This window comes from Cicer arietinum, chromosome 4, assembly GCF_000331145.2.
Source record: "Cicer arietinum cultivar CDC Frontier isolate Library 1 chromosome 4, Cicar.CDCFrontier_v2.0, whole genome shotgun sequence".
Lineage (NCBI taxonomy): Eukaryota > Viridiplantae > Streptophyta > Magnoliopsida > Fabales > Fabaceae > Cicer > Cicer arietinum.
Window position 1 is genome coordinate 12,704,385 of NC_021163.2, and position 23,473 is coordinate 12,727,857.

Genomic DNA, 23,473 nt, shown 5'->3' on the forward strand with positions numbered 1-23,473 from the left:
TCGGTGAAGAGTGAGGAGGATTGGGATGCGTGTGGAGTCTGCGGAGAAGGGAAATGAAATAACGGCTCTAGCAAAATGGAAGATAATAGTAAAACAGTGTCAGAAAGCAAAACGCGAAAGAGAAAAAACCTAGTTAAACTCACTACTACAACTTGCTTACTTTAGCTGGGTAATAAAACCCCTGTAAAAACGGGTCGGGTATCTTCATTTCCCTTTTGACTTTGGACAATGTGGATTTTATTTAAGTAACGCATAACTTTTTTTTTTCTTAATCAGTAACTAATAATGTTTTAAGATTTTTTTGTTTGTTTCAAATCTATCAAATCATATATTACTAAAAAAAATTATTTGTGTAAAATCTTTCCCACGCTCCATAAATTATAATTGTACGAAAAGTTGTTAATTAAATTTTAAAGTTTAAAGTCTTCTTAAAAAAAATTTATTTAGTCTTTATTATTGGCTCTTTATTATAATAATTTTTTAAACTCTCGATCATTTATTTTATTACTTTTTACAGGCTTAAAGTGAGGAGACTCATGAGTCTAATATTTTGTTAATTAAAATTTTTAAAATTTATTTTTCTCAAAAGAAATCTAAAACAGTTTTTAATCAAAAGAAAAAATAATTATTTTTTTCTTGAAAAATTATGAGAAGAATAAAAAAATTCTTTTTTCTTGAAAATAATCAAAAAACTAGAAAAGAAAAAGTTATTCAGTTTTTATCAGAAAAAAATTGAATTTCTTTTATAAAAAAAAATCAAAATAAAATAGAAAGATAAATTTAAAAAAGTAGATCCATAGACTCCACTAAGCCCCCACATTTTTGGGTTGAGACCTTTATAACTGAATTTTTTGACTGAAATTGACACCTTATATGCATGCTTTTAAAGTAATGATTTAAGTCAAATGTTTGATTGGTGATAAAATGACATTATAAAAAACCAAATATTTATGCTGAAAGTCAATTATTTTCGTTGATCCGACTATCATCAACTCAGTGTTGACACCATTGTCTGTGTACTTTCTTTATTTAAAGCCCCAAAGAGAGTGGTGAAAGAGTTTGTTCAGATTGAGAAATGTTGCGTTGGAAGGCATGGACTGTGGAAGGAAAATCACATGGGTAAAATGGGAGAATGTGTCTTCCAGAAAATCAGACACATATATGTATATATAGAATTGTAACCAAATAAAAACTAATTTTAAATTATACTTTTTCATACAAGTTTAAAAATCAAAATCACTTTTATTAAAAACCTCATAATAAACTGACAGTTAGTCTGCTTTATTTTGTGACTGTATTTGGACCCAAATCATATATCTAGGTGCACTAAGATTCATGCAAAAAAAATAAAAGTCACAGATATATGCATTATTGATTTATTCTCTGAGAATGGTTCAAGACGCCCAGTAAATATGCATCTTATATTTACTGCATAAACATTTTCTTATAACTTCTGCTGCAATTAGTCAATTACCAAAAAATCACTTTCTCCCAATTGAATCATCATACAAAAATAATTTAACACATGAATTTACAGTCCATTTCCAAGCATTTCAATTACACCAAGATAACATTGGATTACCATCAAGATACAACTTCCTTTACAAACCAGGGAGATTTCCCGTTACAAACTCGTAGTAATTATAAACACGAGAAAACAAAGGAAGATGAAAAGAACACAATAAAAGTGACCAATTAGAAGCACAACGTGATTAGAAGAAACACACCATCATTAACTGCAACAAAATCCGCAACTCCGACAAACCAGAAGACAACAACAATGCAAATTCGAGAAAGATGTACAATGTGTTAGATAGGCAAAATTTGCATCACCCTTATCAAGCTATTCCATTGATCTGTCCAGAAATTTATCCTTTTCAACAGACAAGAGACGATTTTGGTGATGTAGGAAGTTGCGTGCATGATAACCAACGAATGACGGATTCAGTCACCACAAGATCAAGTTGTTCACACTCACCAAGTCCAATCGTACGGTTTCTCTTGCTGTGGAATCCCAATGTCCTGTTACAATTTGTTACACTTGCCCTTTTAGTCTCTACAGGCTTGTGATCCCTTTCTTTAACATCATTTCCAAAGCAAAGAGAAGAATCTGGTAGTAGAAGCAATAATATTTATTACATAATAAGCTTAAAAAGTTAATCAACAATAAATATCCGTTTAAATGAAAAACTCTATATACATACCTCCAACAATTCCATTTACTTCTGATGTGTTAGACGAGAACTCAAATATAATACTCTTTTGCTCAACAACAGAAGTAGGGCTGAGAAATGCAAAGCTAGGCATCGAGGGAACAGGTGAAGAAAATTCCATACATGTGGAACCACCTGAGCTTCGAAATGAAAACCCACCAGAAGCAGATAAAGGTGTCACTGGCTCCACGAAAATTGAGGAAAATGACGATTTGCACGTGAATGTAGGTGATTGAGCGTCACATGTAGGTGACCCAGCACCAAAGCTAATATCCTTATTCCTGGACATAAATGACTCAGAGAATGAGTCGCCACCAAGATGCCACTCTCCACAACTTTTGATTTTATGTTCACTTAGTTGTTCCATATCTGTTGGATTGCTATCCATCCAGTAATGGTCTACACGGGAAAAGTTGAGATAGATATTAGAAGTTAAAATTTTGGGTTTATCATTTTTTCTTTCTTGTTTGGTGCTTTATTATGCATGGGAGTTATCAGATAGTTTAGATTACAACCACTCTCCATCTGATTTATTTATGCAATTGCCATAGCAACAATTAGATCATCTTAATTGACAGCTTTGAAACCACTTAGAACAAGCACGGAAGAAAAAAGGCACCGAATGCAGGGAATTTGGAAGAGATTTTCTAGAATTTACGTGTTTGTTGTATAACATATAGCAGGTATTTGGTTAACCTTGGAAAGTATCTTATGACCTACCTATAAGCTATTATGAACTTATTTCAATAAGGTTCTCATATAAAAGGGATGTAAAGCGAGGAAACATGGCAGAAAAAAAACAATAGTGTATGCCCACAAAATATTCTGAGTTAGCAAATGCACCAGGTGATGAGAATAAAAGAATTAAGTAAAACAAGATCATAGAAACAACCTTGTATACTGCATAGTGCATATTATATACGTAGAATAAATTTAATACTATAAGACATCCCATTTTAATGTTACAGCATAAATTCATGGGTGAACCATTGTCCATAATAAAAACTAACAGAATTTTCTGGCCTACAGATTAGCGAAGCTGAATGAAAATATACTTGTTGCTTTAAATAAATTATTTTTGCAATCAATAGTAAAGCAATATTCTTTATAATATCCAATCATTGAGTAATCATATATATATATATAGAACTGTCATTGCAATGTCTCAACAGCTCCAATATATATTTTTATTCCATGAACACCTACAGTCATGAATATGAATCAATTCGCTTCAGTACATAGGCACGAACAAGAAAAGAAAAACAAGATTAACTTACCTAAAACCTCCTGAGCAGTGAGCCTTTGAGAAGGTTCTACGCAGAGCATTCGCCTAATTAAATCCTTAGCAGATACAGAGATGCGATCCCACGGTTCAGAAGGGAACCTCAAATCAGCAGCCTTAACAGCTTCAAATATCCGCGACTTCGTCTTCCCCCAAAACGGCGGCATTCCACTCAGTAGAATGTAAAGAATAACGCCAGCACTCCATATATCGGCAGCTTGGTTATATGCACCTGCCAATACCTCCGGAGCAATATAAAATGGACTCCCGACTAACCCGTGTAAATTCTGTCCTGTTTAAACAAACCCAAATATTCGAAGATGAAAAACGATGTATTTTTCATTGGAGCAATGTAATTGCAAACAAGAATAATATTTGCAAAGGAAGCAAATAAAGCAAGTACCAGGCTTGATGTAGGTTGCAAGTCCAAAGTCAGCCAATTTAATTGGAGATGAGAAGGATTTAGTTGCTAAGAGAATGTTTTCAGGCTTCAAATCTCGGTGAACAACACCATTTTCATGACAATACAAAACCATCTTCATGAGATGCCTAAAGAGAACCCTGCCTTCCGATTCAGAAAACCGTCCATGCTTCTCTAACAGGTGAAACAGCTCCCCTCCAGCACAAAGCTCCATCACCAAATGAACGAAATCTTCTTCTTCATAAACTGCCTTGAGATCTACAACATTAGGGTGCCCAGATAACTTTGCCATGATCTCAATCTCAAGTTTAACACTTTGCATATCATCTGAAGTAACCAGCCTATCTTTCGCAATCGATTTGCACGCCAAAACCTCTCCGGTCATTTTGTCAGAGCATGTTCTAATGACACCAAACTGTCCCCAACCCAACTGCTCCCCAAGAATGTATCGATCTTTCAAATTAGAAGTTTGCTTCGCATCCAATATGGTTTCAACCAAGCTTGCCACTTTGTAACAATTGAATGAAGTTGATCGTTTGCTGCTGCTGTCGCTCTCGGCAACAACAGCCATAACAATTTTGTTATCACTCAACAAACCTAGTAACAAGCAATTTACCTTAAGAATTCTCTTTCTTAAAAATCTTATTCAGGTGATAGGGACAGTCACTTTGACAAAACAAGACTACTAAAACAATTGTAAAACTTGATCTTCTTCACACTGCCGTCCATCAAAAGCCACACATCAGGTCAAATCCACGAAGAATGGGATAGAAGCAAACGGCACAAAACTCGGAATACAAAAGTTAAACTTAGACACTCCCCTTCCCCCCCTTCTAAATCAGCTAATCTGCAAAAACATTGGGAATCAAAATCACATTATTCAAACACTGCATAATGGCTATGGATACTTAAGGTATATGAAAAAATAGCATGAGTTAAGGTCAACAGTTAAAATCATTGACGATTTAAGCTTCCCAAACTTAAACTTGACAAAATAACTAAGAACAGCTTCTAGAAAACCCTTTTAAGAAATTAAAAGCTAAAGCTAAAAAAATAACTTTTTTAGCAGAAGAAAGAGACACCTAGCCAAAAATTCCAACCAGAAGTATCAACAGGGAAATGAGCTACGATCCTTAATAAACTTAAAAACAAACACACACACAACAGTATCTAGAAGCCATGTACCAAAGAAAACAAGTGAAAAGGGAACAAATCCATCAAAATTCAACCGAAACTAAACAACCCTAGATCCAAAAAAACCTAGAAATCTCAATAGTAGTTGCCAAAAAAGAGGAACTTCAAATTATTTAAAAATAATAATAATTATAAAAAAAGGACAAGGAGAGAGAGAAAGAGAGGGACCTCGTTGTGTGAGAGGAAGAAGAGAGAATGAGTCCGTCGGAGAAGTGGCTGGGCTCCCGTGGACCCCGGAGACCGTGGCTTTGGCCGAAACGAAAAACCTCTTTTGGTTGATGCTTTGTTTTTGTTCTGTCTTTTCAAAATCGAAAGCAGAATGAATCCAACTGAGATTATTTAATAAAAATGCATTCATTTTTGGAATACCACTTGTATTCACCAAAAAAATTTAAGATAGGTTGTGCTAAAAAAATAACAAAAAAACAAATTAACAACTGTTTTTTTACTTATATTATTTAAATAACTTTTTTTGACTAAATTAAATAACTCAAAAATAGGTGAAAATTTTAATGTGTCCTTAACGGCTATTCTTGTATAGTCAAAAAGATTATTTCTTACATAATTGGGTTGATTCAATGTAGTAAAAAGTATAAAGTAAAAATAAATAAAAAATTCAAAAATTAATAACAATATTTTCTCTAGAAAGTTAATAATAATATTTTTATTTGAATTTTAGATTTGAATATTTTTTTCTTGCAAATACAGTATTAGTCTTTAGTTTTTATAAAAATTACTCTTTTATAAATATGTAAATATACAATATTTATTTTTGTGGTCACTCGTAATTTTAGTTTAATTTCGATACAAAATTTATTTATGTTAGAATGAATTTCTGTAATATGTATATCATATTCATTTTAATCCTTATACAGACACTACAATTAAGTGTTTTACATATTACATAAACTAATTCTAATGTAAGCAAGTATTAGACGGACTAAAATAAAAATAACAATGACAATATAAGGTTATATCTACATGTACTTAAAGTATGATATAGACTAAAAATAAGACATGATATTTACAAACTTCGAATATATATAGAATTAAATGATAACTATTGGATTAAATTTTATGGTTGAGATTTAATAGAGTTTATTTAGTTACCCAGGTGAAGATTTTGTTTCAGTTCTTCAGGCTACGTGTATGTGATGCAATTTCTTGTTTTATGTTTGCTTACTTTTTACATTCCTTGCCTTCTTTTTTGTTTTACCTTCCTCTTGGACAGACCCACGGATTTCTTTATTGCCTTCTTTTCGGTTTATGTTGCCTTTTTCATTCCATCAATCTATGTTGCCTCTCCTTTCCATGGACCACATTATTTTTGTTTATACATTTGAAGAGCAAGAAAACTGAGGAACCCCCCGAGTTTAGTTTCATTTACTATACCCATCTTTTATACCTCTTAAGGACAATGGTAGATGGAGAGTGACTTTTAGATTTATTTGATGTCATATTTGTATTTTTTATTTTGGATGAGGATATAGTTGATATATTTTTAATTTGATGAATAAATAATCAGAATATATATCATATGCCACAACAATCATAATTATTTGTATTTGATTTATTGTTTCTTACATATGCCTATATATCCATGGTGGAAGGCTAGTATATATGTGCAACAAGAATATCAGTAGTTGTGGATAGTGTTGTGCGAAGCAGCAAAAAGGGTAATTATTAACAAAAATTAATAACAGAGTCAAGTATGAAATATTTGAATCGGACGGAGTTCGTTAGATGATTGGCTTTCATATTCAATTAAGCAAAAGCATGGGAAGTTCCCTGTTGTCTCGGCATGAGAGGCTTCTGGAAAATTATAGGAAGAGCAGGATGGCGTTGTCATTATTGCAATGATGCAAATTGTTGTCCGTATGTTCTAAGTCGATTTGTGTAGTGATGGAACCTTACAAAAGGTGTTTTGTTAGAGGTTTGTCCCAGTTCAATTTGTCATGTTTGGTTAGCTAATCTTGTTTGGGTTGCCACCCCTCGTTTAATCTTGTGTAGTTTCTATTTTTTAGACTTTTACCCCTTTTTTCCAAATTATTATAATATATATCAACATATTTTATTATCTTCAAAAAGGCAATATGATTTAGAAAAATATTCAAAAATTGAGTGTTGAAGATGAAACTTTGAGGAATATTTGTTCAATGGTGAGACTTTTTGTTCTATGGGATAGTGATATTTCGGAATCATATATATTGATATACAAGCTAACAAATAGGATTTGTGCATTTAATTGAATTTGTGTTTTGGTGTTATGTGATGACAAATGTTAAATGAAGTACATTATTTATTTATATTCTCTGCAACTAATTTATATATATATGCGCTTATTTGTTCTGTGTTTATTACTCGGATATGATTTTACATTATAGTTACATTAGAAATAGCGTCACACTTAGTTTTACTCAAACGTTCAGATTAAACGTATTTTTTAGTAGTAAAAAACAAGAATATATAGATAAACTTATTATTTAGTTTTAAATTAAATAAATTTTTTAAGATGATTTTATTTATAAAAAAAATATATATCTACATTTTTATATTTAGAGTTTCCTTAATTAACATCTCTAAAAAAAGCGGGATGAACCGTACTAAATCACATACATTTCATCACCTTCCAAACATAAAATGAGTTGAAGTTGAATTTCTTCAAGTGCCTCTATTTTGAGAAACGGTGTTGCTTCCGATTGTAAATGTGAGATGAAATCATATTTATATTTATAGGTTGCAAATGCACAAAAATTCCAATAAACCTTCTTTAGGTGATTCTATTTTGAAATAAGTTTTTGTCACTATGTTTTTCAAAGGGTTGATGCTTATATCAGTAATATTCACCTAAATCATTTGCATTTTTATCATTTTGTGGAGAACCATTTTATACTGCATAGTATACTGAATAATTAGATCTCATAAATAATATTTGTTAGAAACTAAACTTTTTTGTCTATTGCCGCAAAAGAATAGGTCTCATTGTAATTTTTTCATGTGAGTGGATATGAATGAGACAAAGATTCTGTTAAAGAGGGATATATAAGTTATGAAAATTCAAATGGAGAAAGGATGTGAAAGGATAAAATTAATAAACTTCATATGAATATGATTACTATGAAAGCTCGATAAAAGTATTTCTACTCAGCATGCATGTTGAAAGTTAGTGTTTCTATGCAAAGGAAAAAGGAAGTATGAGATACTATCAATAGAGAAGCCACACTTTCTCTTTACAAAATTAGTTAAGGGACTAACTTTTCTACAATCACTGTTATTGTCTTACAACAAACAACATCAGGATTACATCGTTATTTTAACAATATACGTAGATGCATAACCAATTATCTATGAATTAATTTTGATTTAATGAGTAATTATTTAATGAGTAATTAGATTTCAACTTGCAATTTAGGTGTCTTGAGATTTATTTTTAAAAAAATTAGTAACTACCAAAAATTATATAATATATATAATTTATAAGTCTTCTTAATCATTTATAAATCTCATTTTTCATTTTACTTCGTGAACTACCACTCTTATAACAAACTTTATATCTTAGTCGCATAAATGCAATGACTTAAATATCAAATCAAACACAATAGTTGTGTTTATAATTTGATTTTACACAAATTTATTTGTAATAGATGTATGAATTATATGGAAGGAAATTGACAATAAAGTGTTAGTCACCTCACAAAAGAATAACTTGAAAAAATATTAAGGCTTAATTGCAATTTTGGTCCCCTCATTTTAGCTAAATCGCAAAAGTAGTCCCCCTATTTTGTTTATCTCCAGTTTTGGTCCCCAAACAGAATTTTGGTCCAAAATTTGATGAAATTTCATTTTTTAAAGCCGTACTACACCATTTATGATCATATATATCAGGTACAATTGTTGCAAATGAGATCTTGAGACAAGGTGTGACTTAAATAAATGTAAATAAAATGAATTTTCATGAAGTTTTGGACCAAAATTCTGCTTGAGGATCAAAACTGGGGAGAAACAAAATGGAGGGACTACTTTTGCGATTCAGCTAAAATAGGGGGACCAAAATTGCAATTAAGCCAAATATTAAAAAGTGACATTAGCATATATAAAATTCACATCACAACTAAATAAATTAAAAAGTAGTTGAATGATTTGAATTAATAGTAGTAATTACTTTTCTTTCTATGATAATAGGTTATCTTAAAGGAAAAAGTTTGAACTAAAATAAATATTATAAGTGCACCTTAAAAAATACATAATTAAATTCAATTATGAAAATATGTGCATTTAGAATAGAATAATTATGGAACCTGATGGATACTTTGTTTTCATTGTATTAGTGTGAAAAGCAATATCACTCTTCAAAATAAGTATTTTCTCCGTCTTATTTTAAATATCTCATTGGAAGTGTGTAAAATTATTTAGAAATTTTTTTCAATGTTAAAATGTTTCATTTACTCAAATATTTTTATTAATTGTAATTAGCGGAAAAATTGATGAGTAAAATATAATAAATAAGAGTACTAGTGGAAAAAGTAATTAATATTATATTAGTATTGTAAAATGACAAATAAATGAGATATTTAAAATGAGATTGAGAAAATAATTGTTTCATCGTAAACTTTATTTGTCATAATGGAATAACAATTTATAAATTTGTGCTAAATCTAAAATATTTGGTTAAAACCTAATTTGTAGCATTCATCTGTTAATCGCCAGCTCATATGTCTCTTGTGTCAGATCTTTTTTGTTGAGCTATATGGGCCAAAAGCAACAAATATATAATGTCACTCATGATTCAATTATTATGCAAAAGAAAATATTGAAATTTGATTTGGAGAATGTAAAGTTAAAAACATGAATTAGATGTTTCAAATTCTCTTGTAGACAAATATGTTGTTACTATTGTTCCTTAATTACTGTGAAAACTTTAACTTTCCAATAATTATGTTAATTCCAACCATTATCCAGTTGATATATTGTGCTAAAAAAAATGCATTTTAACAATATATCTACTTTGAAAGATGGAAATTAGGAACTATCAAGACCTCATGGTTTAAAAAAGAAGAGCAAATGACATAATAAGAAGTGACTGAAAGGAGGCAAAACGTACAGTTTGTTGAATGAAACGTCAATAATTGGCATCGACATAAATTAAATAAATTATATATATATATATATATATATATTATCATTGATATTGTAAATGAAAGACAACATAAAAATTATGTAACTAAAAATTATGGAACACACATTTTCCATGGCTAACAACTAGAGATGGGAATAGACTAGACCGTCCGCCAGGGGCCTATGGCCTGACCTACTTATGACATGGTCTGGCCTGACCTATTTAATAAAAAGGCTAGGCTCAGGCTATTTTTGAAGCCTATTTATTTAAATAGGTCAGGCTCATGCTTATAAAAAAGCCTATTAAGCCTGATATGTCGGCATATATATATTTTATTATTTATTAATGTTATTTTTTTATTATTATATTAATAGTAATATTTTCTATTTTAAATTCTATCAATTAAGCAATCACTCAGTAGTCATTCCATATTCAGTAGGCGTTCCATATTTGGTAGTTGTTCTATATTCGGTAGTCATTCAATAAGTTAATCACTTAGTAGTCGTTCTATATTTGTTTGAGAGGTAATAATGGGTGTATCTGTTTCAGAAAAGAAAAAAAAATCTATTCTTTAAAATCAAAAATTATTTTTTAGGGTTTAAATAATGTTTGTTTTAGATTTTTTAAAAATTATTTTGTTAGAAAAATTATTTTTTGTTTAATATATATAGATATGTACATTGATATTAGTATGTGGAGAGCATCATGTGGTATGAATAGAACATTTAAATATTTTAATGTGAATAAGGCTTTTAAATACGCTTCCAGACCAGACCAGACTTTTAAAAAGGTCAAGGCAGACCGGAAAAAAAGCCTATGATAGGTCATTGGCCTTTCAAAGCCTGATCTGACATGACCTATTCCCACCCATACTAACAACCCCTTATGGAAGAAGAAGATAAGAAAAGTATATCAAATTTAGTTACTCAAATGAATATAAACACCAGTTGTATTTAATCAAACACCACAAAAGCAATTTTATTATACTCAAATTAGAGAGGAAGTTAGTATAAACTATGATATGTCTTGAATCTTAGTCAGTAAAGAAAAAAATATATATATTTGGACTTACATTATAGATGATTACAAAATAAATTCACATTTAATAAATGATAAATAAATAATAGAGAATTGTTTATTGTATTATAAGTTTCTTTTTTATTGTTGGATTTTTTTGTTGTTGATGAAATTAAATTGTGTAGTATATGAACAATAGAAAGAGAAGAGATTCTAGTTATGACAACTAAACAAATAAGTGAAGTGACACAAATAGAGTTATATGGCATGAAATATGAAAAACTAAAAATAGAATAATACTCCTATTAGTCAGCAATGCAAAATAAACAAAATTAGAAATTCTACTAGGATCAAACATATCCAATCTAATATCGCCGAAAACATGTACAACTTGATTGATTTTACAATAAATGTATGTCATTAAGTAATGATTCAATTTACATAAAATTTTAAGAATGTAATTAAAAATACAAATGAAAGATGTCTAAACATTATTTATTTTCTATAAAATTCTCTATCATCTTAGAGTCAAACTAAATATCAATAATTTTTAACATAATCACTTCTCAAATTATTATCAATATTGACGTGTCAATATAAATATCAATATCATGTTGGATGTTCGTATTGATACATATCTTTGATCTAATAATTCTAAATCATGTCCAATAGAAACTCCAAATCTTTCAGAATCGCGTAACGAAGTTGTGCCATGGTTATAGTACATGCACCAAGAGAAACCGCATAACCCAAAATAAAAAACACTATTATGGCCCTAATTAATATAGCCCATTTAATTCGTGCCTAACAATACACTTCCTTTGAACTAAACTTTATGCGATCTTTTCACCGATCCAACAAATCAAAAGAATATCTACAGCTGGAGCTCGAAATCATTTAAGATGCCCACATAATTCACCAATGTATGTTTTTAGTCTGTAACAATGTTGAATTATGTATTCCTTTGTCTCTTGTACTTGTACACTTGAACACGAATATAATCAGTACACTTTCTGTCGCGCGCCCATGTTTTAAATGGTAGATTACTACTACGGCTACAGTTTTTTGCACCTAAATTCGGTGCCAAAATAGCTTATGCTATTTATTGACAAAATCAAATGAACTGGTCAAATTGTCGCAGACTCACACTTCAGCTCTCATTGCAATTTGCAAGTCCAAGTCACCCCCCACACATTTTGGTCCATAAATTGTCACAACTAAAGCATGTTGTCTTTAATTCATAACTTGTTTTCTTGGACAATTTAGTTTATCTGTGTGAGTTGGATTTGGTCATACTTTTACCTGCTTTGTCTCATTAAAGCTTCTTTCTCTTACAACCATACATTTTTTTTTTGAAATTGTAGAAAAAAAACATCTTTTTAAAAAGTCAACCGAATTTTCTGTTTTAAAGAAAAGAGGAAAATATACCGACCAAAATTAATGTTTGAAATATTTATTTGCAATATAAGAAAATGGAGGATGCATCATGAATTCAATGGGTGTGAGTTTCTCCTGTTAATTATATAATCCGTATAGTTGATAAAAAAAAAATCTTATTACTGCCTAATCGTTAAATGCGAGGTTACTGATAAGTAAAAGTCTAATTTCAAATTTTATTTTTTCACATCTAAAAAATTTAAAAAACTGTAAGTTTAGTCATTCGACTATTTAACTAAATAAAATATCAATATTAATATATTTGATAATTAAAAGTAATATTATGCATTTTTCTTTCTTTTTTTTTTATAAATATACAGTCGTTCAAGTGAAAAATTCAATTACTTTAAATAAACTATTGTTGTTTGAATTACGACTATTGTATACAAAGAAATTCATTTTGTTTTGTTATAGATTAATATTATAATTGGTAAATGATGATAAATACTTCCAAAAAGAAAATGATGATATATACTTTATATTTCTAACTTTTATTTTCCATACTATTTCTTCTAAATTAAGGCTTTGTATGTGACTTCACCATCTGCACACAAATTTTGAGCTACATGTTTTTGTAGCGTTCAACCAACTAATAAATTAGTAGTAAATTATGGATTGAACCGGTCAATCCACTCTAACTTTTAAGGGGTGTTTGTTTTCGTGAATGATATTTCCAAAATTCCTATTAGTAGAAATATTAATTTCATAAATATGTTTAGTAAGTTCTTGTTATTCTTAGGAACTATTTTTAAAATATAAAAATTATCGAATACATAGATAGTGGGTGGTTATGAGCAGTTACACTTTATTTTCATGAAAAAAAAAACTCCAACTATATATGTGATTATAAAAATAAATTTTCATATATTAATTTCATTCTTAATAAATTATATCTGACAATAATTTTACAAATTTAATATCAGATATAAGAATGTTATACCACTTTTCCAAAAAAATATTTTGTGATAAGATTGAAAAAAGAGACTTTTATAACATTATAGTTGCAATATCTGGGTGTTTTTTTGACGTCATTATAGTTGCAATATCCCTTTGTTTGGACCGGGACTTTTGTATTTATGTATTTCCGATTAAAATAAAATGGAATCATGTGATAGACCCCTCAAGTTTTTTTTGAAATTATGGTTCCGATGATTCCTTTATTTGGATTGTGAATCGTGTATTTTAAGGTGTGGCTACAACAGATTCTTCTATGACCAATTCAGAAGAGCCTCAGAATTTGTCCTTTTTAGGCCTCAAACAATTTCTAAACGACTTAACAACAAAGCTTCAAACACCAAAATTGGTGACCATCTTTCTTGACTAATGACGCCTTTTGAATTATTTAACATTATTCAACCGTTTCAAATACTATCTTTCTAAACTAATCAAACACCGATATATATTTTTCAAACAAGAAATCACAACACGTAGTACTTTGTGACAAAAATTAATTAATTAAGTAATTAATCCGTAATCCAAAACATTCTTATCATGTTCCTGTTGAACCACTTTGGCAGCCACCATACTATCATGGGGAGGTTGGATGAACGTGTCCTGTAAGGTGGCAACAGCATAGGACAACACGTGGCAAATATAACACCCACTATACATGGCTGCCTTTGTTGTGCACAAAAATTAGCACACTCATTTTCCCACACAATAACCCAACTACTTCCCTCTCATCGTCCAATTTACTCCTTTCATATACAATAAAAACAAATTACAAAATAACTACAAAAAAAACTATATATGAGTTTCATAAATAGATGCAAGAGAATATTCAAATTTAAAATTCTCCACTTTAGATGAGTTCAACCAATTACATATAATATTCAATAAAAAATATTATCTATGTCACCATCCCTATTAATAAATAACAAATTTTCTTTTAATATAAATAAATTTTTAATTTATTAGATATATTTATTATTAGTTTTAAATATAATCTTAATCGATACTACTACTTTATTTTAAAATATAAAAAACTATTATTGAATACATCAACATACATTAGTTACATTATTATTTTTTTTATAATAAAAATTTATATTTAAAGACGAAAATAATATAAATTATATTAATTTATAAAATTATGTTTATTAATAATTAATAATATATTAATTAGAGCATGATGTAGCAAAACTAATTATGAGGCGATGGAACTAATATTTGTTGAGGAAACCCAAAATTTAAACTAACCTTGAATTCTCATCCACTCAAACAAAATGAAACTAAACGCCAAAAAGCCATTCGGTTAAAACCAAGTCCACTTCCCATAAACCCAACGGCAACGGCAAAGTTTTGTAGTGAAGCCTATATATATATATACAAGGTTAAGGATTGTTTCTTGATATACCAAATATAAGTTGATATAACACAACATCAACATATCAATATGGGTTCATTTGCTACTAGAGGTGATTCAGCATCATGGTATTGTGCAATAGCTTTATTGGCTATGATATTATTGGGATCAATAAGGGAGAGTACTGTGGCTGAATTACAAGATGATTTTGTAAGAGGGAATTACCACCTCGGTCAGAGACCGTGTGATGAGATATACGTTGTGGGAGAAGGAGAAACACTCAACACCATAAGTGATAAATGCGGTGACCCGTTTATTGTCGAGCGTAATCCACATATCCATGACCCGGATGATGTTTTCCCTGGTCTTGTTATCAAAATCACACCCATCAATACTAGCAATTTCTAACTCAATTCATCATCTAGTAAGCTTTTTTTTTCTTCTTCGTTATTGTAAACAGCTTTTCTCAACAATAAAATATTGTAGATTTGTAGTACAATAGGAAGAAAAAAAATTGTTCGATCATGCTCATGATCTGTATTTGATTTTTTTTTTTTTTATGTAATTATTATTATTAATTGACCGAAAGTGATACGTCTTCGACTCTTGATTTGGTTGGTTTGGTTTACCAAGATTTTGTTGTTCTTCTTCTATTATTAGTATGTTTTGGGACCGGGCCTTTGATGGATAATTAAACTATATGAATATTTTTAGGGGCACGTAATAAATTGTATGTAGAAAATACGTTTGGTAAAAGAATTAAATTGTGTCAACTACGGATAGCACATGTAAAGCTGCAACTTAGTGCTTTTGCTTTTGAGTTTTGTGGTAAAATTTCTTTATATCAAGTTAAAGGTGTTTAGAATATGTTAATAATAAATTTTGAAGGAAGATGTTTTGAGTTTGTTTTTTTCAACTAAACTAAGGAAAGACGTGTGTTGAGTAAATATTCGATCTGAGTCTCTCCATTAGGAGAGACACCGCGACACTAGAGAAAGGATCAACCAATAATAACTAATGACTTGAACATTTGTTGCATTAGTCTTGTTCAGAGTTAACAGAGGTGGGTGTGGTGTGGTTGGGTGGAGAAACGACAATAACATAACACAAGGAAAAACATACGGTGCTGTATATGAGGTTATGAAACAACCAATCACAGACTTCGTGAAACTTTTCGAGCTTGGAAATGGGAGGAAATCCACAAAACAAATCATATTGAAACACACTTCCATATTTATTGTCTCTAGCAACACTTAAAAAATGCTATAAAAAGACAACGAAAATGTTACCTATATTATAGAAATAAGGTACCAACAGTTTGTAAATGTTGTCTGAAGTGAAATAAAAGGAACATTTTTTAAATATAGCCATAATGTATATGTAACATTTTTTTAACTGTATCAATATAAGAAGACGTTGGACAAGTATTGCACATACTCTCATGAACATAATATGTGCTCAATAAAATTGACATAACTTCTATTTTAAAGCAAGTGTTCATTACAAAAGATATATGTTATTAGTCTTTGCAATTAATTATAAAAAAGAAACTAATGAAACCAAGTCTTCTGCATGCCATCTCAATTCTTGATGCTTCTGTCTTGTGTCTATTTTAATAAAACAAAGAATTTGCAACCGATCAAATTGCATCAAACAAGAACATTCATCATTGAATTGATAAGCAAGAACTTCAACCAAATCATCCAAAAACATCATTCAAATGTGTCTTATTGTTGTCACTGTCACACACTATGCATTTCCTTAATTTCAAGAACATTGAATCTTTGCATGGTGTTGGATACAACTTTAATGTTGTTGAACAAACTAATTTTATGTTCAAGAGCAAAGGGTGGTGAATTGATATGTGTCTTTAATTTTCTTGTTATAATATTATTATAAAAAGGGAAGTCTCGATTATTATCTGAGAAGACCTTGCAAATTTGTTCTAAGCTTCTAACAAGTTAAGATAGACACCAATGGGTTGGTTGTTCTCACAATTTATATTGGCATTTCTTGCTGGGTGCTTGTTCTTTAATGGCTTATCTTATTCTTTTAAAGGTATAAATGCTTTATTGTGAATTTTGAAGTTCTAATCTTCATTTTAAAAAAATTCTGAACTCACTTTATTATAATTATCATCGTTATTATCAAGCAGACCGGAAAAAAATCATATTTATCAAACATTTTAAGATCTACTAATTGTTTTCTTCAACCCTTTCCATCCAAAGTATTTGGAATAGAAAAAGAGAATAGTTTTGATGTTAGGTCAATGTAAAACTCTTACATTACACCGTCAATTAATCACAAACTATTGTTTGTTTGACTTTTAAATTAGATATGATGGAAGTCAAATTCTTTTAACAATCAAATCATTATAATTGTCACGGAGTTACAAAATAATTACAATATCAGTATATATAATTTAAATCTATTAAAAAAATGAGAGGAAAGAATTGTTGTATAGTTGATTGATAGAGGTAAGTAGTGTCTCGTTGGAACTCTTTTGATGTTATGAGTCATTTTATTTGATCTTTTGTTTATTATGTATTAATGCAGCTCCAAAGTACAAATTCATCAAAGAAGCAACATTTGCTCCACCAATCTTAAGTTATGACTATATAGTAATTGGTGGAGGAACATGTGGTTGTCCACTAGCAGCAACACTTTCACAAGGTGGAAAAGTTTTAGTCCTTGAAAGAGGAGGTTCACCCTATACAAATCCAGAACAAATCAACATACATAACTTTGTTAATTCTCTTTCTGACACAAGTCCTTCATCATTTTCACAACAATTCATATCAACCGACGGAGTCCTCAACTCGCGCGCTCGCGTTCTCGGAGGCGGTTCTGTCTTGAATGCTGGATTCTACTCAAGGGCTAGCTATAGGTACATAAGAGAATCTGGTTTGAATGAAAGTTTGGCTAAAAGTTCATATGAATGGGTTGAAAAGAAGGTTGCTTTTGAGCCACCAATGATGCAATGGCAATCAGCAGTGAGGGATGGATTATTGGAAGCAGGGGTGTTACCTTACAATGGTTTTACTTTTGATCATTTATATGGGACTAAGGTTGGAGGGACAATTTTTGATAAGGAGGGTCATAGACACACTGCAGCTGATTTGTTAGAGTATGCTGATCCAAAGAGGATTTCTGTTTATTTGCATGCAACAGTGCAAAAGATACTATTTAAGTATAATGCAGGTATGTATTTGATCAATACAGAGGCCTCATGACTCTTTTTTTATAAAAACTAGAGGCATGCAAAGACATCACTATATTTACTAGATAACAAGTACAAACTGAGGAACAAATTTGATCAACATTCTACAATGTTAGGATTATTTTAAAATATTAATAATGTGAGGGACTACTAGATTGATATAACCCTACTACAATTTCTAGCACTAACTTACTTGGGTATCTATTTACTACCTTTACTTGATCATATAATGTTTTTGAAACTATTTTTTGTTTTACAGAAAAAAAGAGGCCACAAGCTTATGGAGTGATTTACAAAGATGCACTGGGAATCAAACATAGAGCATACATAAGCTCCAAAGTAAAAAATGAAATAATAGTATCAGCTGGTGCAATTGGAAGTCCACAGTTGCTAATGCTAAGTGGCATTGGTCCTGCTAACCATCTTAAAGCACATGGAATCAAAGTTGTTTTGGATCAGCCTTTGGTAGGTCAAGGAATGGCAGATAATCCAATGAATGTTCTAGTTGTTCCTTCCCCTTTACCTGTTGAAGTCTCTCTTATTCAAACTGTTGGAATCACCAAGTTTGGTAGCTTCATTGAAACAGCCAGTGGATTGAGCTTTGGTCATTCTTGGTCTGATAGGCTTAGAGGGATTTTTGAATTTGTGTCAAACCAGGTCAGATCCCCTATATTCTCATTTTTCCACTCTGTTATGTTTTTATAAATCTGGATCTAGTTACCTCTTAATTGTGCCCTGGTTGTATTAACAACTTAACTAAGTGCTTATAGCATAAATAATTATTATATAAGCGTTTATGTATAAGCTATTTCTATAACAAAACATAAAATAAAGTCAAACTATTTTCATATAAACTATAAATTGTTTTCGTAAATTATCCTGAAGAGTTTATAGATATAAAGTAAAAACATCTTATGGATATGTCATAAGCTGTTTTTATCTTTTTATAAGCTCATTGTCCCCTATTTTATGTTATGTTTTTCTTATAAATTTGATTTAATTGATGTTAGATTGTGTTTAAATAAACAACTTAATTAAGCTTATAGCATAAACGTTTATCACATAACTATTTGTGTACAATGATATAACCTATAAAATAAATTTTTTGTATAAGTTGTTTTCTTAAAATGTTTTCTTAAATGTTGAAAATCTTATCAAAATAACCTGAAAACACCTTGCGGACATGTCATAAATTGTTTCTTTGGGCTTTCCCAAATAATCTCTCAAATGCTTGTAGTAGTAAATAAGCTAAAGTAAGTCCATTGATGCACTCACTCTTAACATCATGAAGCTAGAACTTTCTATCATGAAATGAAACTTAATCTAAAATTTTATTGTTATTTGAACTAGAGTGGCCAACCCACCATGTTGACACCAGAAGCCATGGAAAGTTATGCAGACGCAATAAGATCATTAGCAAATCCAACACTTAAAGGAGGAGTCATACTTGAAAAGATAATGGGACCACGTTCAACAGGTCACTTAGAGCTTCTAACAACTAATCCTAATGATAATCCATCAGTTACATTCAACTATTTCAAGGATCCAGAAGATTTAAGGATGTGTGTGGAAGGCATGAAAACAATCATAAATGTGATAAACTCGAAAGCATTTTCGCGATTCCGGTATCGAAACATGCCTGTTCAAGCTCTAATAGACTTGATGTTACACTTACAAGTGAACTTAAGGCCTAAACATCCTAATGCTGCATTTTCTTTGGAACAATATTGCATTGACACTGTTTTAACAATTTGGCATTACCATGGAGGGTGTCAATATGGTAAAGTTATTGATCATAATTATAAGGTCATTGGTGTGCAAGGTCTTAGAGTAATTGATGGATCAACTTTTTATAGATCACCAGGGACTAATCCTCAAGCTACTGTTATGATGCTTGGAAGGTAACAAATTAGACATTAACTAATTAATTGATTAATTGTGATTATAATTTGGATTGTCTTATTGCTGTTGTAATTAATAATTTGATTTGATACAGGTATATGGGACAAAAGATTATAAAGAAAAGATTCTCCCGGGGAGGAAGTGAAGGGATGAATTGAGTGCATATTTTTTCATATTGGTTATGTGTAATAATAATTGAGTGATTTACCAGACATTTTCTCCATTATGCTGTCTGGTTATTTTAGTAATAAACTTGATTGTATTTATTTGTATGATAATGATTTTGTAATTTCCACAGTACTATTATTGCAATTTTATATAATAACATCGTCAACGGTGACTTTTTTGGAATTGATAAATAATATGCGATTTTTTTTTTAGTGATATATAGTACATTAGATTGAATGTTGATTCTTAAAGTCTGTCTTAACTCTGATGAGCCAAATCAAGAACATAAAATAGTTGATGGACCTTGAAACAAAAAATCCAACATATAAAACATTTTTAAAGAAACAGAATAGGACATAATAAGCATATGCTATGCTACTCCAAAGTGCAGTCAGCTTCATGAAAATGGAAGAAGCATCTAACAAACTTTTGCTAACTTGTTCTCTCTAAAGCATGTGAAGATTGAGAAAGGGAGAATCAATTTATTGAAAAATATTCACAGCAAGCATATCCTTTAGAGTATTGGTTTATTCCATGTAATGTGGTTAAGGTGAAGTTGTTATAAATGGTATAGTTCACATATATAGAATGTGTTGTGTGTGCAACAAACAACAAGATGTGGTCAATAAGCAAATAAGCTATAGGGCTTCTCTTTGTTGGCAGGAAAGTAACTATCATATTGTAATATATGGTGTGTCTTGCCAAAGGAGAGTTGCCCTGTTGCTGCTTTAGCTTAATATTTGATCAATTCATCCATCTTCTATTTGCTATGTTATTCATCTCTATCTGGTGGTTTCTTTTTCTTTATTTGCATTTTACAAGTTTTTCTCAAAGGAAGCAAGTAATTGGAAGCCATTATCATTCCATACACATTTCAACTTGATCAATTTGAAATGGAAAAAGAAATCTGTAACAACCGTAGGAAATGGAAAACATTTTTTTAAAACATTTTTTTTTTCAAGTTTCTGTATTTAAGATTACAGGTAAGGAAATATACAAATAATCAAAAATTAGTTTTATCAATTCAATAATCACTGTCCAATTATCAATGGCCTGTACAATTAATTAAAAGTATGTAATGACCTATCCAAAAAAAAAAAAACTATACATTTTTTTTACTGAAAAAAAACTAAACATGTATGAATAGAAATATGGAATTGCCAACACAAGAAACTAAAGTATAAATGAATAGAACTACGATTGGTCTTTCCTTAGAAAAAAAAATCATGATTGCTCTACACAATTTCTAGTATATGTATTGATCCCTCGCAACGGCGAAGTTAGCATAAATTTAACGAGCGGGTTAAATATAAAGAAAAATAAATAAATTATTTTTAAAAAATTTAACTAATAAGAAAAAAATATCACAATAACTTTTACTTATATATATATTTTAAATTATAACTTACTTTATATATAATATATAAGTTAAAGTAGCATCAATAAAATAAAAACTGACAATAATTATTTAAGAAGGTGTCAAATTTTTACATAATTGATGCCGTATTAAACATAGTAGTTTTTTTCAATATAACTATTAAGTTATTTACATAAACTGCATCATCCATTTTGTTTCAAAATCTTGTGTTGACCATTTTTATTATTGACAAAATTTTCTTTTCTTTGTAGTTATTGAAGAGAGAGTGTCATAACAAGATAAATATATCTATCAATCAAGTGATAATATTTATTTTTATATTCCTACTATTTAATTATATATATATATATACCAATTTATAAATAAAATAATAATAATACGAGATAGCTAAAACAAAGTATATATATAATTGGCAAATTTACACTATTTTTTTGTTGACATGATATTAAAAGTAATAGTGGACCTAGTTTTGAATGTTGTCGAAGCTGAAGATGTATGAAGCCCACTCTCCATTGTTTTCACATAATTATAATTATGCAATCTTATTATGACTTCACCGTATAATTCTTCTGTCTAATCAAGGCGCTAACTAGGGATGACAATGAATAGAGTTTGGCTAAAGTACTATAGCACCGTCTCCATACCAGCGATTTAAAAAAATACTCATACCCGTGTCATTTTGGGTATCAACTTTAATATTCGTACCCTTACCTCTGGATATTTAAGTGTCCGTACACATACCCATTACCTACACTTTAACTAAAAAAATCGATAAATAAATGATATTGTTGTAATTAAATTTAAAAATGATTCAAATATTTTAAATCCAATTATAAAATATTATAAACCAAAATATTTTCTAACTCAAAACATTTCAAATGAAGACTCGTTACAATACATATTTAAATATCCATAATAATATTTTATGAAGTTGCAAATCATACGATAATATTATCTGAGATAATTGATACAAAGTTGCAAGTATAATTATAAAGTCACCATTTAATAAGATATAACTATTAATTATAAAATCACAATTATTTACCTATTTATCATAATTAGATTCTTAAAAAAATTTCAAATGTTTCATTTATAAATATTGTAGTGGTCCAATGATATTAATAGATGTTAAAACATACAAGAAAATAATTAATTAAACTAAACACTAATATAATTAATAAATAACTAAATAAATAAATAATATATTTATATAAGTGCGGGTGCGGGGCGGGGTGTGAGTACTATAGTACCCGCACCCATACCCGCTTAATTTTGCGGGTAATTACTCATTTTCATGTCCATATCCATTATGCGGATTTTTACTCTACCCATTGTGGATTTTTTTTGCGGGTAAGAATCTGAGTCTAATTGTCATCCCTAGCGCTAACTTATATCCCTTTCAAATATTTCACTATTAAATAAAAAATGTTTTGTTTGAAGGCAATATTACATTCAATTATTAAAGTAGTTGCAATATATAGTGAATTAATAATAATATAAAGTATAAAATTATTTTAATCATAACATAATAGTATTTTGCATTGAAAATTGCTATAAATAATTATTTCTTAAAAGAAAGTATGGTGTATTTTAAAAGACTGTATTATGAGACACGTATAAAGTACTATATAGTCCAAAATATAGCAAAGTAAAATTTGAGCCAGTTTTAGAAAAAGAAATATATAAGCACAGTGAATATATACTTTTTTCATAAGTTTCATTTGGAAAAATTCCTAATTATAAATACTAATAAGAGAAGACGAATAGTACAAAAATTAATGTCATAATAAGGCCACTCGAACTCAGACAGATTATTAATT

General features: G+C 29.7%; 2 protein-coding genes across 2 annotated transcripts; one reads left to right on the top strand and one right to left on the bottom strand.

Annotated features, from left to right (window-relative positions):
- Nucleotides 1-1,470: 1,470 nt before the first annotated feature.
- LOC101512514 (calcium-dependent protein kinase 26) lies at nucleotides 1,471-5,439 on the bottom strand. The gene is made up of 5 exons (XM_004496559.4): nucleotides 5,279-5,439; nucleotides 3,899-4,763; nucleotides 3,491-3,787; nucleotides 2,205-2,612; nucleotides 1,471-2,110 (listed from the first exon to the last, which is right to left on the bottom strand). Exons 2-5 carry the CDS (start codon nucleotides 4,485-4,487, stop codon nucleotides 1,878-1,880), a joined length of 1,527 nt encoding a protein of 508 aa, XP_004496616.1. The 5' UTR covers nucleotides 4,488-4,763; nucleotides 5,279-5,439; the 3' UTR covers nucleotides 1,471-1,877.
- A 9,407-nt stretch (nucleotides 5,440-14,846) lies between these two features.
- Nucleotides 14,847-20,469, top strand: LOC101513152 (protein HOTHEAD-like). The gene is made up of 5 exons (XM_004496562.4): nucleotides 14,847-17,043; nucleotides 17,542-18,186; nucleotides 18,465-18,862; nucleotides 19,556-20,106; nucleotides 20,202-20,469. The coding sequence occupies exons 1-5, from the start codon at nucleotides 16,962-16,964 to the stop codon at nucleotides 20,263-20,265; spliced, it is 1,740 nt and encodes a 579-aa protein (XP_004496619.1). The 5' UTR covers nucleotides 14,847-16,961; the 3' UTR covers nucleotides 20,266-20,469.
- Nucleotides 20,470-23,473: the final 3,004 nt, after the last annotated feature.

Coding starts and splice junctions, on each gene's coding strand:
- LOC101512514 (XM_004496559.4), bottom strand. CDS start 4,487: ATGGCTGTTGTTGCCGAGAGCGACAGCAGCAGCAAACGATCAACTTCA. Junction 3,788..3,898: donor TGCAACCTACATCAAGCCTG/GTACTTGCTTTA, acceptor TTGTTTAAACAG/GACAGAATTTACACGGGTTA. Junction 2,111..2,204: donor AGTAAATGGAATTGTTGGAG/GTATGTATATAG, acceptor TTCTACTACCAG/ATTCTTCTCTTTGCTTTGGA.
- LOC101513152 (XM_004496562.4), top strand. CDS start 16,962: ATGGGTTGGTTGTTCTCACAATTTATATTGGCATTTCTTGCTGGGTGC. Junction 17,044..17,541: donor CTTATCTTATTCTTTTAAAG/GTATAAATGCTT, acceptor GTATTAATGCAG/CTCCAAAGTACAAATTCATC. Junction 20,107..20,201: donor ACTGTTATGATGCTTGGAAG/GTAACAAATTAG, acceptor GATTTGATACAG/GTATATGGGACAAAAGATTA.